We start from the raw sequence: 17,789 nt of genomic DNA on the forward strand, positions 1-17,789 counted from the left end.
TTTAATTTGTGACAAACTAATATGGTTTCTATATACTGATTTTCAACCAAAATCTACCAAATATTTTCTTATTAAATCAAACTAGAAGTTGGGGAATCAAGCACCAGGCAGGTGGATAACATAAACTATATAGCTAGCTCAATGACTAAATCCAAATCTAGGCTCTGTAATTCCCAATGTCAATTTTGTGCTTACATATTTTATAAGTACATATTTAAATCAATTTATCCAAATTCCATCTATGTATTACAAGAGCAGAGGTGTATACCTTATTTATTTATTTTTGCAAAGGAACTGGTGTGCTTGGTGCAATATATCACTTTAAAGATATTTAAAACTGAACCTGTATTTTAAAGCCTAACAAATAAGTAGGTTTACTAGACCAATTGCAAATTTTATAGTGATACAATGACTACATAGTTTAAAAATATCACTGTTATCACTGTTTATTTTACAATAAGGATTAGTTTACAAGTTAAGGCAAACATACTAATGCATTTGCGTTTCTTCAAAAATTATAGTGAGATTATATAACAATTGTTTAAAAACTTCTAAGAAATGTCCAAAAATAAACCAAATCAAGATGCTTTGCAAGTATATATGAGTAAACAATGTTTTATAGTAACAGTACTCAAAAATAACCAATGGAAATACGATCCCATTTAATCAAATGGATTAACTTAAAAAATAAGATTGGCAGCTACAGGTAAGTATATTTATAACATAAACATAATTATATTGCCTACTTTCACAAAAAAAACAACTTTTGGTTTCTGAACAAGAAAAGTATACCGTGATTAAATAAATGTACATGTGAATATATGTATTTCTGAGCAAAGTTGCATTATATTACTTAGGAATCATTTGAGAATAGTATTAATCCATTGTTTAAAATCAGAAGATTAAGTGCATTTTGTCAGTTGATTGTTTCCCTCCAATGCCCTGTTGGTTTGGAGGCCATCAACAGCAACAACAAAATACAAAGGAAGGCAGCCCTTGTTAACAGGAACATGGAGTGTAATTTATGTATCTCCATTTAGCACTGCCAGACAGCTTTGCAGCAACTGTAAATTACCCTAGAAAATAAAACAAAAAGTTTAATGAATTCACACACTGTATTTGAAAATTATAAACAATATTAAAAATACTTAAAACCTTGAAACTAGGTATCATAAAATTTTATGACAAAAAAACCACCTCTTCAATCTTAGTGTTTTACAGGTAAGGGAATTAAGGCACAGAGAGGTCAAGTAACTTGCCCCATGGTTACACTATAACAAGATATGAGATTAAAACTCAGTTTCTAACCCTCAAATACCCTTTTACTACTTTTTACTTTTTACCCTTTACACTAGTATGGTAAGTAGACAAAGAATTAGTTTCTGAATTTCCTCAAGGAATTCAGGACTTTAATCCATCTCTGGAATAGTGGTGTGTTGTTCTATAAATCCTAATCCTTGTTCTTCTACTAAAGGATTTCAATATACATGTCATTTAAAAACATTCACTGAACACTGACTATTTGATAGACAGGCACTGTGATAAGGGCTGGAGATACAAATAAAGGGAAGACAGTCAAGAAGCTCATACTCTTATAGGGAAAAATAACACATGAAAAGAAAATGAAAAGTGTAGTTCCCTGCTCCAGGGCATGAAGAAGCTCAGTGTGCAACTAGATGGCAAATGATCATTTTGTAGCTTCCTTAAATAGAGGATCCAGAAGGAGATTTCTCCTGTCAATTCTCCACTCCTTCCAATCAGAAGAAGGAAGAGGATTTAGAAGTAAGGGATACTGAAAAGATTATTTCATAGTTGCAATTTTGCAGAAAAATGAGATCTGATTAAGTACAGAGAAGAACAGCAGCCAAGTGGGAATGAGGACATGAGGATAACCTTCAAATAACCTAGTCTCATAATCCCTCAATATCCCAACTTCCATAATCCTTTAGGTATTTTCATTCCTCTCATCCCATATTTTAAAAGGCCATTTTCAATTTTTTTTTTTTTTTTTTTGAGGCAATTGGGGTTAAGTGACTTGCTTACAGTCACACAGCTAGGAAGTGTTAAGTGTCTGATCAAACTGCCTTCAGGGCTGGTGCTCTATCCACTGCACCACCTAGCTGTCCCAGAAAGCAGTCTTTAGAGGAAAATAATTTTAAACAAAAAAGTATGGAATCTTAAAGGAAATAATTTTAAAAACAGGATTGAATCGATTAACCAAGAAGTATTTATTGTGTGCCTTTGTGTCAGGAGTCATATGATATGGATATATTACTGTTAGATCTTAAAGTATATTATAAACTACCTGCTACTTCTTGGTAATCAATCAACAAATATTTATAAAGGATCCATCATAAGAAAAGTAAGAAACTAGAGAAACAATACCCAACAGAGTTAAATATAGTGCTGGTGGAGGGGAGAGGTTTGAAGAGAGGTGGGTAGAAATTGAGTTCCTTTTTTCACAAGAGCTGGTGGAAAAATGGAAAGCAGTTTGATGAGAAATAGGTTGACCAGCATTAATAGCAATAAACTCCAAATGAACGTGAAGAAAAGGCAAAAAGTTATATCATAAAAAATGTAAAAGGATATACTATTAAAAAAAAAATCCAAAAGCTAATTGGAGGATGGTATACATTTTATAACTGTGTCTGGAGATCAGTAAGTGTAGGGGGAAAAGGTAAGAAATACTTAGTCAAAATGGGAAGAAAGGTGATAACAAAGATAAGACAATTCTAATATATAAAATTAAAAGTTTTGTATGAACAAGATAATGTAGCCAGAATGAGAAGCTACTGAATGAAAAAATATTTTCACTTAAAATATAGCATAAAAAATTTGAAATCCAAGATTAACAATAAATTAACATCATAAATAAGGTCAAAAGTTATTCCCCAATAGGTAATGGTCAAACAATATGCAAAGTTTTCAAAAGAAAAAAAATTAACTACTAACACAATCCAAATCACTAAAAACAGAAGCAAATTAAAACAAGTCAAGGCCCAGCAAAATGGAAAAGACAACAAAAGGTGAACATAATATTGAGTGGGCTATGAATGGTCTAGCCAGTCTTTTCTTAAAATTTATTACTTTAGATCCTTTTTTAATATTACTATTTTTTTCTTTTTAAAGTTGTTTGTTTTCAAAACATATCCATAGGTAATCTTAAACATTCGTCTTTGCAAAACCTTGTTTAAACATCCTTTAAAATTTTTTAAAATTGGGGCAGCTAGGTGGCATTGTGGATAGAGTACTAGCTCTGAAGTCAGGAGGTACCCAAGTCCAAATATAACCTCAGGCCCCAACACTTCCTAGCTGTGTGACTCTAGGAAAATCACTAAACCCCAACTGCCTCAGCAAAAAAAAAAAAAAAAAAAAAAAAAAAAAAAAAAGCCATCCACCTTCAGAGAGAACTGATGAATTTTATCATAACTGTTGAACTTGAAGTATGATTTTCTTGCTTGTTTTTGCAATCATGGTTAATATGGAAATACATTGTGCATGTTTTCATATGTGTAATCGAGTATCATACTCCTTGCCTTTTCAGTGGGTTAAAAAGGGCTAAAGAAAAATTTGGGACTCAGATTTAAAAAAAATTCTCAAAATAAATAAATTGGAGTAGTGGGCAAGAAGAGACAGTTCATCACAGAGGGGCTGCTATTTTGAATTGGTAGACAATTTCATGACTAGGAGCTCTCTATATCAATGAAATCCTAACTCAAGGTTCTTTCTATCTTTGTCCTCTTTCATAGTTTAGCTGATATTTACAAATAGTTTGACTGATATTAAAATGTCTTAATACCTTTGCGTGTTTTAGTTCCAGTTCTGCCAGTTCCACTAAATTTTTTCTGAATGCAGCAACTCTTCTTGTCTTAAAGTCAATAAGTTCTACAAAAGAAGGAAATTAAGATTTAAGATTTAATTTACCTATTAATTTGGGACATTCCTTATAAACAAAGATTACAAAGATAGTACCTTGCTTTGCAGATTCTGATATCTTTTCAAATTTCTGACAACATACTTGCTGAGAAGTTTCAGCCTGTAGAACATCTTTATTTTTGGCTCTTGCTTTATCCAATGCCTTATTAGCATTTTCATAATCCACTAGTGATCTAGATCTTCTGTATAGGAGATCCTATAAAATAATATGCTCCAAAGTAATATTTGCCATATACTAAAATATTTAACTTATTACTTTCAATCACAAAGTTTAATAGTTTAAAGTAATGAAGTCTAAAGGAAATAAAAACTTAATTTTTTTTTAAACCATATAAACACAAAGGAAAGAAGCACACTTTAGTCAAAGAGTTAGAGCTTTCTCATAAAAAAGTCTGGGAACAAACAATGTATATGCTATGTTGTGTGTATGTGTAAGTAAATATTGTGCTATCAATACTAAGAAAGTCATTAAAATTATGAAAAATGGAACATGCCTATCCTAATGGTAGAAAAAATGGATAATTTCAAATATCAATTTCATCAAAAAGTAAATTTAATAGTTTAGAAAATTAAAGTCCCAAGTGAAGATCTTTTAGATATATACATGTGTTATAAAGGAGAATAGTATCTTTCTTAACTGCACTAAAAGTCAGAAATTATGTTTAAATTCTGCCCTTCTTTGATATCTATAACTCTGGGTAATCATACAGCATGAATAAGCTTCACTCAGCTTCATGCATAAAATAGGAAAAATTAATGCTTGTCACATTTCACAGATAATGTGAAAATGAAGCAATATAAAAATGTACTTTGTAAGTTGAAAGAAACTACATGTGTATAATATGAAGCTTGAAAATACAGTCTCACTAGTACACTTAATTTTTACTTTTTGTTCCTTTCTGGAAACTTGTGAGGTAAGGTGCTACTTTTACACCTACACATGACTTGCCAGCATGTCTTAAAATCACATAGCTAGTCAGTATCTGAGGAAGGATTTGAAATCTCTTTTTTTTCTGAGGCCAATATTCTATAAATTTTGTCTCTCAAAATAAGAAAGAGAACAGCATTTCACTTAGTATAGTGATTTAAATAAAGCAGATGCTTAATATTTTCCGAATTAAATTCAGTCATATTTACATGATATGAAGAAATTCAACATTCTTAAGCTTAAAATTCAGTTCTTTAGTCACAAATAAAGTAAACACTTTAAACTACTTTAAAATTACAGTGCATTTCACAAAATAAACATAGCTAAGATGACTTTTTTTCCCCCACCTATGGTTGCTGAAAATTCAGATTTGAATCTGGTTTGAATGACTTTTTTCAGTTCTCCTATATTTTCCTATTGCATTTTTCTATATAAGTAGCTTACAAGACAATAAAAACCACTTACAGATATTCTTTTTGTAAAGTGAAATATCAAATATTTCAAATTGGACGTATACTTTTGTATAGTCTTTTTGTGATAATTTGGTATGAAATGAAAAACATGTACTGGTACTCTTTCTTACTTGCTTCATAAATTAACATTAAAACCAGACTGTGACTCTGATTTATGTAAGCAATTTTTAAAGCATTCCCACAAATCACTTTCATTCTTATTACTAAAAGTTTGAATAAATGTCTTGATGCTTAAATACTAGGAATCTTTTTCAAAGACTTTCTTTTCCTTAATGGAATTATAGCAAATTGGAAATTTATAGAATTCACTGGAATCATTCTTGGCTATAGTTACAAAAGTTTTAGAAAGGCAGTGAATAGGATATGAGGCATGACTACTAATGTTTATACTCTCTCATAAAATATTTCTTTCTTTCCTTTTTTATTTGCCGAGAACAATTGGGGTTAAATGACTTATCCAGGGTCACAGATTCAGGAAGTGTTAAATGTCTGAGGCCAAATTTGAACTTGGGTCCTCCTGACTTCAGGACTAGTGCTCTAGCTACTACCCCAACTAACTGCCCTCTATCATAAAATATTTCAAGGAACACTGAATAATAAATTCACCTTAGCAGCTTGAGATTCCCTTAAATAATATTTTAGAAGGTCAGAAAGTTTAAGATCTTCATCAGCAGATACTCGTGCTTCTATCTTCTGAAAGAAAGAGTAAAAGAATTGTTATGAGCAAATACCCATATTTTAGCTTCATCTCCTTTAGGGATTTTTAATGTGGGGTGCATAAACTTTGTTTTTTAAACAGGATGAGAAATAATTATTTCTCAATATAATTGATTTTCTTGTAATCCTATGTATTTTACTTTATGTGTTTAAAAACATCCCAAGAAGAAATGCATAGGCTTTATCAGACTACCAGAGGTATCCATGACACAACAAGGTTAAGAACTTCTAAGCTACTTCTAGAAATTTAAATACCTGTAGACAACATTTTTTTTTTAAATTATTTTTCAAGATACTCTTTCCTTTTCATACCTACTCTTTGCTAGTAGAAGAAATTAAAATCATTTAATTTAGGGCAGAAAGCATTCATAGAATCATATAACCTCAGAGTTGGAAGAAGACTTCAGAAGCTATCTAGCCAAACCCACACTTACACCTTACTTGACAGGTGATTCTTTAATCCTTCCCTGAAGATTTGAATTTAGAAAGAATCCATTATCTTAAAAGAAGTTCTTCTGTTGATCAAGAAAACTGTTAACCTAAATTTGTCTCTCTGCCATTTTTATCCACTGCTCACTCTTGGGCCAAGTTTAATTAATCTGCTGCTTCCACAAACAGCCCTTCAGATGTATAGCAAAAGCAATGATGTCTCCCTAACTTTTCTAGTCGCTTTAGCTAGTTCTCATCACATTGTCATGATCCTTTAGAATCCTTGCTGCCTCCTTTCTCTAGTTTATCAATAACATTGGTCCTAAAAATGATGTGACCAGGGCAGAGTGTAATAGGACCATTGTTCTAGTCATAGATACTATACTTTTCTTAATTCAGTCTCATGTTATGTTAGTTTGGTTTTTTTTTTTTTTCTTTTGTTGTTGGTTGCAATACCATATTGTTAAACTTATGGGTCTACTAATATCTTGAATTTTATCACTGGTTAGTCAAGAATTTTATAACTTATTTTTGTGAAACTGGCTTTTTAAATCAATGCATAACATTTCATTATCCATATGTATATGTGTGTGTGTGTATATGTATGCATGTATATAGTGACATTATTGCTACAGTATAACTTCACTGCCAGTGGAGGTCAGTACTTTCTTTGCAACTTCTATCCTTTTTAGGTTGCCTAGGACACAGGGATCATTTGCCCATGTGTCAAAAACAGGTCTTGAGAAATGTGGTTTTGAGGCCCACTCTGTAACTGCACTGCCTCTCAGATTTGTTTCAGTCTTTTTTTCTAGGAAATTATACTTTCAACTAACATTGCAATGATACTACAAAGAATATTCTGCCTTTTGAGCTTCTGAAGTTCAAAACATATTATATTTTCAATTAATGGCACAGAATGCCCCAAAAATGCACTGTTTCTAAGTTTCTCAAGTTAGAATTAAGGTCTTCTATAAGATACAAATTAAAAGTCATATCAGAAGTTTATACATTACATAGAAAAATATATTTTGGCATTTAATAGCTGGATAAATTAAAGCATACCTTTTATTATGTGCATACAAAAAACATACGTATCCTACAGAGAATTTCTACGTTTAAGTTATTCCAAAGCCAAAACTGAGTAGTTTTAGAATTTAAGAAAAACACATATGCACAAATTATAATCATATTTAGCCTTAGTGAAAATGCAAGCTTAGTACACATAGTTCTTGCAATAAACTATTTTAGGAATCATTATTTTACTACAGACATTTAGAAATTATGAAATGAACCATTTATCACTTAACAAAAACTCATCTAAGGTAGATGATGCTCAAGAGAATACAATGGACACCAGAACTTTCTATTACTTATAATTTCCAAGTTCTACCCTTCTATTACAATTTTAATTAAAATTCTATTCTAACATTAAATATTAGACTTTCACTATTAAATTTTATTTACTTATGAATCAATAAATTTGTTAAAGATTGTTTATTTAATAAAGCCCCACTAGTTTTTAAGTAGGTAAAACAATTGAAATTAGCAAAAAATTCAGATTAAAGATTTTATGTAATGTAAGTATAGTGAACAAATAGTATTTTATTATTAAAGGTTCCTGGGTTATCTGCTTATATAATTACGATTTGTAATTAGTGTACTGAGTACATTGATAGTTTAGATTAAAATGCTTGAAAAAGGATTATTCATCTGTTAAAAAAGGAAGGGGGGAATTAAATTGGTAACTTCTATGATTCCCCTATCACCTCCCTCATTTTAATACTAGTAAATTGTTTTGTCTAATGAAGAAAACTATTTCATTCAAAGATAAACTTCATATTATCCTCTTTCCAAATTGCTCCAAAATTAAATTAGTAAGAATCTAACATGCATCTAGAAGTAGTAAGATCTCTTTTATCTAGGTACTCATGATCCAGAATTTCTAGTTAACCAAAATGCACAGAACTGGAATATTATATATGTCATAAATACACTTCAAAACATTCTGCTCTGACTCTTTATCCAGAGAAGGAAAATCTTTTTAAGTATCTCATGGAACACACCATTCTTAATTGTTGTGAAGTACCTTCTTTCAGTTATATGAATGTCAGTACAAAACATTAAAATGGACGAAAGTTTATTATGTCATGCTTAATGTAATAAAAGACACTGAACTGGGTGAAGTAAGGTATAATGTGTTTGGCATATAAAAGATAGGAACTGAGGGGAAAACTATAGTTTTCTTTAACTAGTTAAAGAAGTTATTATGAAAAGGGATTAGATACATTTTGTGTTTTTCCAAATTAGATCAATAAATTTAAGATATGGAACTGAATTTCAGATCAATATGAAAAATGTTATTATTGAAACTGTTAAAAATTGAATAAGTTCCTTATAAAGTAAGAGAATTCCATTTCATTGGAAATGTTGTACCAAATACTAATAAAGTAGTTTTGGTATGATTACATTTTGGGAGTGGGGGTAGAGATAATGATTAACATATCATTGTCAGAAAACAAATTGAAATTCTTCCTCTAAGACAGTGCTTGTTCCCCCCCACCCCCTTTTTCTTTTTTAAAAGACTGTTGAAAGGGATGCTTAGTACCTTTTCTAGAACTTAAAACTTCACTGCCAGGAATTTTTTCTTTTGACTACCTTAAAATATTTCTGTCTCCCTTTAAACCATCTATCCTCACCTCAGTAGAAATAGATGTTTGGGTTTTTTTTACTCACCATTACCCGTGTGTGTATATTTGAATAATGTTATTTTAAACTTTTCTTCATTATGTTTTACTTACTAATCCTTAAATCAACATTGTGGTTTTTTAATTTCACTTCTCAAATAAAGCTTAAAAATAGATATGATCTTGTTGCCTTATGTTTATTGTTTCTGTATCACACACAACTTAAAAAAAAAATCACCATTTTTTATTTTTGATGCTGTGATTGCCTCAAGTGCTTATGAGTAATTGTTATATTTGTGAATATGTCATATTTATGTTATATATTATATATTACATCTTGGAAAAGAATTAACGGACAAATAAAACATTTCAAGAGAAGGGAGTATCATATGATCATTTGAAAAGAACTAAAATGTGATATAGCACAAAATAATATAATCACAAAAGACAAATAGTTCCTGAAAAGAGGAGCATCCTTGAAGCTTGAAATACGTAAATTTAGAACAAATAAATTTGCTTTACACACAAAGGCGTGGTAAGGATGTTATCCTAAGAGGTCCTAGAGACTAAAATTATAAATATATTGAAACCAGTTGAGCTCCATTAATGGATAATAAATTCATAATGATTTTTAAGAAAAACTAAGATTTTGAAATATTTCTAAAAAAAATTTTTTTTAAAGCCTTCATATGAGTCCATATTAACCAATGTGAACTAACACCTTTAAATGGAACAAAGGTAGCATAATAAAAGGAACAAAGGTATTTTCTTCTCAAAGAATTTTCTTTCTTCTGTAAATAGACAATTCCATTCATTTGTCTCTGAAATAAACTGAAATCACCCAGTATTGTCAAATCAAAATTTGACATACAAACACAGGATTAATCACTGTTCCCAGTTTAGTCATCCACAAGTGAAATAAACAGTATTTCTTGCAAACCAGCACTTATTATCATATAATCATGGAATATGAAACATAAAGGATATCATCTCTAGTTCATTAAGATAAATATTGTGATTATGGCCTTCCAAACAATTTAGTAACCACATAATAAATGTATCATCTTTTGTTGATAAGTATACAAGATGCTACAACAAAAGTCTTGGTAAAGATTAAAAAAAAAAAAAAAAAAGATTTCATTTGATTTGAAAAGCCTAACAAGTCTACCATATTAAAAAATCCAATAACCAATAAGTCTAGTAAAAATCTTTATTACTAAACTTCAAAGACTTTACTTTTTTTTTTTTTTTTTCCCAGTACAAAAAATGACTTGAATCACAACTCTTCTGTGATTTAGTAAACTGCCTTAAGAGATTTTCTTTGGTTGAGTCAACAAAAATTTATTAAGTGCTTGCTATGTACCACAAACTATGCAATGTGCTTGGAAAAGAATTAAAAAAACAAAACATTTCAGGAGAAGGGGATTATCATATGATAAAAAGAACTAAAAGGTGTTTCCAATATAATATAATCACAAAAGGCAAACAGTAATAAAAAAAGTCTTGTTTAACCATTCTTAAAAAGATAAACATCCTTGAAGCTTTAAATATGTAAATTTAATATAAATAAATTTATTTCAGATATAAAAGAGGCGGTAAGCATGTTACCCTAGCCAACCTGTAATAAGTTTCTCTGATTGTTTTTCAGATATCAAGAGGCCCAAACTTGAATCCCTTCCAGTTCAGTAAGACTTGCCAAGAGCTATCTTTAAAAGTAAGACTTCCACTTAATAATCTTTAAGAACTTAAGGATACTTTCATATTACAATGAGACAACTGAGGCAAAGCTTAAAAAATATTTAAATAATAAGAAAAACAAAAATACATTTTTAAATTTCAAGCACAAATAGTTGGCAAAGAATAAAATGTATTTTATTCAAAATTAACTACTGAATACTAAATACCTTTTGGTAAAATCGATGCTCTTAAAGTATAACCAACTTTTCTTGTTAAAACACAATGGGAAACTCAAAAGTCTTAGTGCATGCAGAGTTAAGATTCTCAAATCTTAATTAATGGGACTTACCCTTGTCTTATCAAACAATTCTGAAACTTTAAGAAAAAATCTGGAAAGAAAAATTTTTTTATCAGTTAGTTGCTTCTTTAGATAGCGTTAATTTTCCATTTCAAGTTTTCACAGAATTGCTCAAAAATCCAAATTAATTCTGAGTATTTTACTGAGAGCTTGGGCTGGGATCAGAAAGGTCTAGGTCTAAAATCCTGCTTCTAACACTTACTAGAGATGTGACAATGGGCATATTGTGACATATTCTTTGTGGGTCTTAGTTTTCTTAACTATATAGAGATGAAAATATCTCTAAGTACCTATATTTCACAAGACTGTTTTGAGGTTTGAAATAATGTTTGGGAAGAAATTAGCATTTTTAAAAAATTTAAATGATATTAATCATTAGAGTAAGAGATTTGTTGATTATTAGTATATACAAGGATCTAGTTCCTACTTTGATCCAGGTACAAATTGGAATTTGTTAAATATTTCAGAAAAATAGCTATATTTCAAAATGTTCACCGAAAGCCTTGTGTGTCAAGAAGACACCACCAAATCAAACCAAACACACATCTATATCTCCTTTTGTAATGTGCCACATTTTATCAAAATTATTCAACTGCCCTAATGTGCAAATAAAATACTAAGAGGTAGAGGTGAAACAGATACCTCAATTTTTTTTTTCATCCAATTAAAGGCAAAACAAAGAAAGTATATAAATGCTTAAGATATCTGATGATTAAAAATGATGCTTTAAGCACTACCTAAGACTGATATGTTCCCATATAGTAATAGGGGAATAAAACATCACTCCAGAATTCATTCACTTCTTATCAAAGAATCTTTCAACATTTCTAGGTGGTAATGCTACCATATACTAAATCAGAGAAATACTAATGTGGAAAAAGTAAAATAATCCCTTTCACATATATATTTTTAAATTTCATGCAATTGTAGTCTACAGTTTCCCATAAATTCTCCATATATCAGCTATTCAATGTTCTGGAAACTTCTTTTGCTCTCTCTCTCACACTATGTGAAGAGTAACAATAAGCCACTTGGGTGGTCTATCTTGATATGTTATTAACCTTTCCACTTAAGGTTTTTGGTCCATGCAACTTTAATGACATTCAAAACATTCTACACTTCACTTCTCATAAACTAATCTTGTTAGTAATATATGTCATGCTACCTGTGGCCATGGTAACTCTTACTACTGTCTTTGGAGTTATTTGTCATTTTAATTCTTCTGAGAGAACTTTCATAATTTGCAACCATATAAAATCACTGAGATGAACTTTTGGTAAAAATAATAGTTGATGAATTTTCCCAAATGCAATTCTACTCTGACCTTCAATTCAAATCAAGACCCAAAATCCTTATTCCAGCAGCATATATTAATTGTTGTTATTCATTCATGTCCTATTCTTTGTGATCCTGTAGACCAGGTTTTCTTAGCAAAAATACTGGAGAGGCCTGCCATTTCCTTCACCAATGGATTGAGGCAAACAAAGGTTAAATGATTTGCCCTGGACACACAATTAGTATATAGTTTGCATCTGAGGCCACAGTTGAATTCAGGTTGTTCTAACTCCAGATGAACCCTTAATACACTGATGGACAACAAACATTTTCCTCTCCCTTTACTTTTCCAATATGGAAGAGCATGTGAATCTTTGTGAATCTTTCTCCTCATCACATTATATTTCACTGGAAAGTATTTTCCAAGGATTGAAAGATAAAATCAGAACGTCATTATGTATAGAATCATTTTTAAAAACAAGCTCTCCTTTGTATGCCTGGAATGGCCTCTCCTGATTCCTCTTTGATTGCTGAATTCTTTAAAGCCCAAGTGAAAAGTCACCTGTTCTATGAAAGCTTGAATTTAATTCCTTCTATCCACCACCAGAATCACCTTTTTTTCTCCTTCCCTTCTCCTGAACTCCTTCAGTAAGTAATCCAATAGAGGAATAACCCTCTTTCTTAACTCTCATGCAGTACTGCTTTATACTCTACATTTCTCATTGAGACATTTATGTTAGTCTTTTCCATTTATACTAAGCTTCCAGAAATAAAGGAATTATAAATTTTCTATCTTCCCTAATGTCTGAATTAATGCTCTCTGTACAAGATATGCTCAATAAATATTTGTTGAATAAAGCAATCAATATAAAATCTTTGATTTTTTAGCTCTTATAAGTGATAACTCCAGCAAACTGGCAAACACTATTTCCTGTCCAATATCTTGTCAATAATTCCACAAGGTTAACAAAACAAGTAATTTCCCAATTTTTAATAGGACACAAACCAGATTTTGTTAGCAACTATTACCCCATATTTTTTCATATATCAATTGTTTTTCTTTCATATGAATATAAATAAAAGTGAAATCATTGGTACTCTGTGTATAATTCTGCATCTTGAATTTCTCCTAAAAACTCTTATGGCATAGTTCAAAGAAAAGGTTTTGGTGAAAAATATGGACTATTTCAATCATATTTTTCAATAATTAAAAAAAAAAATTAAACCTAGGAATGAAAAATTGAAATGCTCTTCAATTAAGAGTAGGAATAAAAATGTACTCTAGATATAACTTAAATCAAAATGAACAAACCTCTTGCCCTACAATTTACAGGATAGTTATACAATCAAACTTTCTGAATAGTTTACTATATCATTAGGTTCATTCTGTATTATTAGTAAACTCATTGTTGCCAAATTCATATTTAACAAATTATAAAATATGGAATAAATCATGTTTCAAAAAACAACATCTGAAGTGCAATAATCTTTCTTATTATGAATTTGAAACTGTTATTACCATTTCTCAAAGGTACAAAAATGACTTGTAAGACTTAACAAGAAGTCAAGAAAAAACTTCAGCCAATTTTTACCAAGTGAAAAAGGAGTGGACAGAAAATAACAAATGTTTCATATTTGGGATAAGTGAACAGAAGAAAAATTAGGATAGAATGCTAATAGAGCACATTCAGCAAATTTCTTGATATAAATTTTAATTGAACCAGAAAAAATGAATTTCATAAGTTGCAGGTATATAGACTAAGTGTATTCAGCAATTTTTCTATGTTTTTTTATCTTAAATGCTGTTAACCAAAGTGCTTACTTGCATACATCTGTAGAATCTTGCGTTCCTAATGCATAAAGTGAAGATCCAATTCTATTGTAATCATCTGCAGCACCTAAAGAAAATTTTGAACAAAATTTAACATATCATTCTAACAGAATTCATTATTTGTTAATTAATGAAAATTGTTAGAGAAGAAAGATGTTGAAGACTAATATAACATTGTCTTCCAAGACTATGCCATCAGTACAACTTTTTAGATAAAAGTGCTTATTCCAAAGAAAATCCTTTCTAAATATGCATTCTCTACTACAAGCTCTGGATTTGGAAACATTTCAAAATTTCTTACAGATAGGTCATTTTGACCAAACCAAAATTAACCATTTTCATAACTATGAATTCTGAATTTTCATAAAGAAATAAGTTTATAAAAATTTTGTAGTTTGCCAGCTAAGAACTGAAAACTCAACAGATATTTTCATTTTGCTGGTTAATTAATTTTGACTGTTTAAGTGTTTGTGTGTGTGGTTATTGTTCAATCATTCTGATTCTTCATGACTCCATAGACCATAAAAATTATATTTTCCTTATGAGAAAGTCTAGGATTTTCTTGGATATCTGGATCTAATAGAATTCACCTCTTTAAATACTTGATTAATAACTATCCAGGTATAGATCAGAAATCATATGAAGTTTACTCAGTTTTCTGATTTTATATTGTTTGTTCTTTGTACTTGAAGAGGACCAATGATATCACAACATTGGGGTTCAGGCATAGTGTATTAGATTGTGGGTGAAGTTCAATATGACCTCTGAAGCTCTACCACAGGTCGGACACAAATGTCTGAATATTTGGGATACTAATTTAGATTCGAGCATCTTCTATTTCCTTTGTGCTACTGGGATTTTGCTAGCCCTTCGAGCATAGTTCCATATTGCTTTACAGAATGGCTGGACTAGTTCACAACTCCATCAAAAATATATTAGTGTCCCAGTTTTCCCACATTCCCTCCAACATTCATCATTATTTTTTCCTGCCATCTTAGCCAATCTGAGCGGTGTGTAATGATACATCAGTTATCTTAATTTGCATTTCTCTGATCAATACTGATTTAGAACATTTTTTCATGACTAGAAATGGTTTTAATTTCATCTGAAAATTGTCTGATCGTATCCTTTGACCATTTATCAACTGGAGAATGAATTGTAAGAATGTTTCTTTTTGTTTGTAGAGATAGCATGAAAGGTTCTAGTTTTGTCTCTGTATTTGAAAAGAACTACATATTAGAGACAGAAGTTTCCTAGAGAAGAGTTAAAATATAACTTTCAAGTACCTTAAAGGAATGTTATGAAGAACAGAAGTTTATTAGTTACCAAGCAGGAAACTTCTCTAATTCCCTCCTTTCCATTAAAACATTTATTAGCTATATCCAGAGTCTACTGTTCTACCTGATCCTTGCATGTGCATTCATTAAATTAAAAATAAGAATAGTCCTATCCTAAGGAAATTGCCAACGTATGTGATAAACAACTTTTGGTACATTAACTTTGTGTTGATTCTAGGTTTCTCTTCAGAAAGTTAATACTTACTTTTATGTGACTTTGTCATCCTATCTGATTTAGCAGACGCATCCTTAACTCGGTTATGATATTCTAAAAGGAATGTTCGCTCATGTTCAAAGAAATCATCTACATCCTGTAGATCAAAACAAAAAAACAAGATTTTCACATAGTCTGAAGTTGGACTATAAGGAAAGTTGAGCACTAAAGAACTGATATTTTTGAATTGTGGTGAGTCTCTTAAACAAGGAGTTCAAAAATAGTCAATACTTAAAAGAAATTAAGACTATTCAAATACTGAGGCTGAAACACTCTGGCCATATAATGAGAAAGCAGAAATCACTGTATAAGATCTTGATGCTGGGAGAGACTGAAGGCAAAAGGAAAAGGGAACAACTGAGGATGACATGGATAGTGTTATGTGAACCACGAACATGCACTTGAATAAGTTTCTAGAGAAAATGGTGGAGAGAAGGGCCTGGAGATACTATAGTCTATGGGGTCACAAAGTCCAGGGATATGAATAAATAATTGAAAAAAAATAACCAAATGTTTTGTTGAAATGTTTTTCTTTTTGTTTTTAAATCTGCACCAGTTACAAGTTTAGTATTCACAGGGGAAAAATCAATTTGTAAATCAATATTTTAATAAGAAATGCATCTTCTATGAAAGATAGTGGTATGAATGACTATTTCTGTACACTTTATACATTCATTTAAAAGCATGAAAAGCAGTCATATGCTTTTAATTATTTGTGCAGAAACCTTTATAAGGTTTACATTTGCCCGTAGTTCTTAAGACATGGCCTTATAAGAACATATTTCTAGAATTATGCCATTCAAAAATTAAATATATATAACTAAAATGATTATATAAACTTGTTTGTAAAATATGAAAAATGATGGACAGATTATGAGCTCCAACATCTTAAAAAACATAGTAGTATGGATCCACATTTAACACCACATACTAAGATAAGATCAAAATGGGTCCAAGATTTAGGCATAAAGAATGAAATCATAAATAAATTGGAGGAACATGGGATAGTCTACCTCTCAGACTTGTGGAGGAGGAAGGAGTTTGTGTCCAAGGGAGAACTAGAGATCATTATTGATCACAAAATAGAACATTTTGATAACACCAAATTAAAAAGTTTCTGCACAAACAAAACTAATGCAAACAAGATTAGAAGGGGAGTAACAAATTGGGAAAACATTTTTACAGTTAAAGGTTCTGATAAAAGCCTCATCTCCAAAATATACAGAGCATTGACTTCAATTTATAAAAAATCAAGCCATTCTCCAATTGATAAATGGTCAAAGGATATGAACAGACAATTTTCAGATGACGAAATTGAAACTATTTCTACTCATATGAAAGAGTGTTCCAAATTACTATTGATCAGAGAAATGCAAATTAAGACAACTCTGAGATATCATTACACACCTGTCAGATTGGCTAAGATGACAGGAACAAATAATGATGAATGTTGGAGGGGATGTGGGAAAACTGGGACACTGATGCATTGTTGTGAAAGAATCCAACCATTCTGGAGAGCAATTTGTACCTATGCCCAAAAAGTTATCAAACTGTGCATACTCTTTGATCCAGCAGTGCTACTACTGGTCTTATATCCCAAGGAAATACTAAAGCGGGGAAAGGGACCTGTATGTGCCAAAATGTTTGTGGCAGCCCTTTTCATAGTGGCTAGAAGCTGGAAGATGAATGGATGTCCATCAATTGGAGAATGGTTGGGTAAATTATGGTATATGAATGTTATGGAAGATTATTGTTCTGTAAGAAATGACCAACAGGAGGAATACAGAGAGGCTTGGAGAGACTTACATCAACTGATGCTAAGTGAAACGAGCAGAACCAGAAGATCATTATACACTTCAACAATGATACTGTATGAGGATGTATTCTGATGGAAGTGGATATCTTCAACATAGAGAAGAGCTAATCCAAT

At 30.8% G+C, this 17,789-nt stretch overlaps 1 protein-coding gene across 3 annotated transcripts in view; it reads right to left on the bottom strand.

Moving 5' to 3' along the window:
- Positions 1 to 242: 242 nt before the first annotated feature.
- The window catches only part of SNX6 (sorting nexin 6), a 60,563-nt gene continuing 43,016 nt past the window's right edge, over positions 243 to 17,789 (bottom strand). For all 3 annotated transcript variants that reach the window (XM_074290624.1, XM_074290625.1, XM_074290626.1), the window contains 7 exons: positions 15,851 to 15,956; positions 14,300 to 14,375; positions 11,194 to 11,233; positions 5,944 to 6,030; positions 3,973 to 4,132; positions 3,800 to 3,885; positions 243 to 1,076 (listed from right to left, as the gene is read on the bottom strand). In XM_074290624.1, the coding sequence (XP_074146725.1) occupies positions 1,023 to 1,076; positions 3,800 to 3,885; positions 3,973 to 4,132; positions 5,944 to 6,030; positions 11,194 to 11,233; positions 14,300 to 14,375; positions 15,851 to 15,956 (609 nt within the window). In that variant the 3' untranslated portion in view covers positions 243 to 1,022. The remainder of the gene's footprint in view (positions 1,077 to 3,799; positions 3,886 to 3,972; positions 4,133 to 5,943; positions 6,031 to 11,193; positions 11,234 to 14,299; positions 14,376 to 15,850; positions 15,957 to 17,789) is intronic.

This window comes from Sminthopsis crassicaudata, chromosome 2, assembly GCF_048593235.1.
Source record: "Sminthopsis crassicaudata isolate SCR6 chromosome 2, ASM4859323v1, whole genome shotgun sequence".
Lineage (NCBI taxonomy): Eukaryota > Metazoa > Chordata > Mammalia > Dasyuromorphia > Dasyuridae > Sminthopsis > Sminthopsis crassicaudata.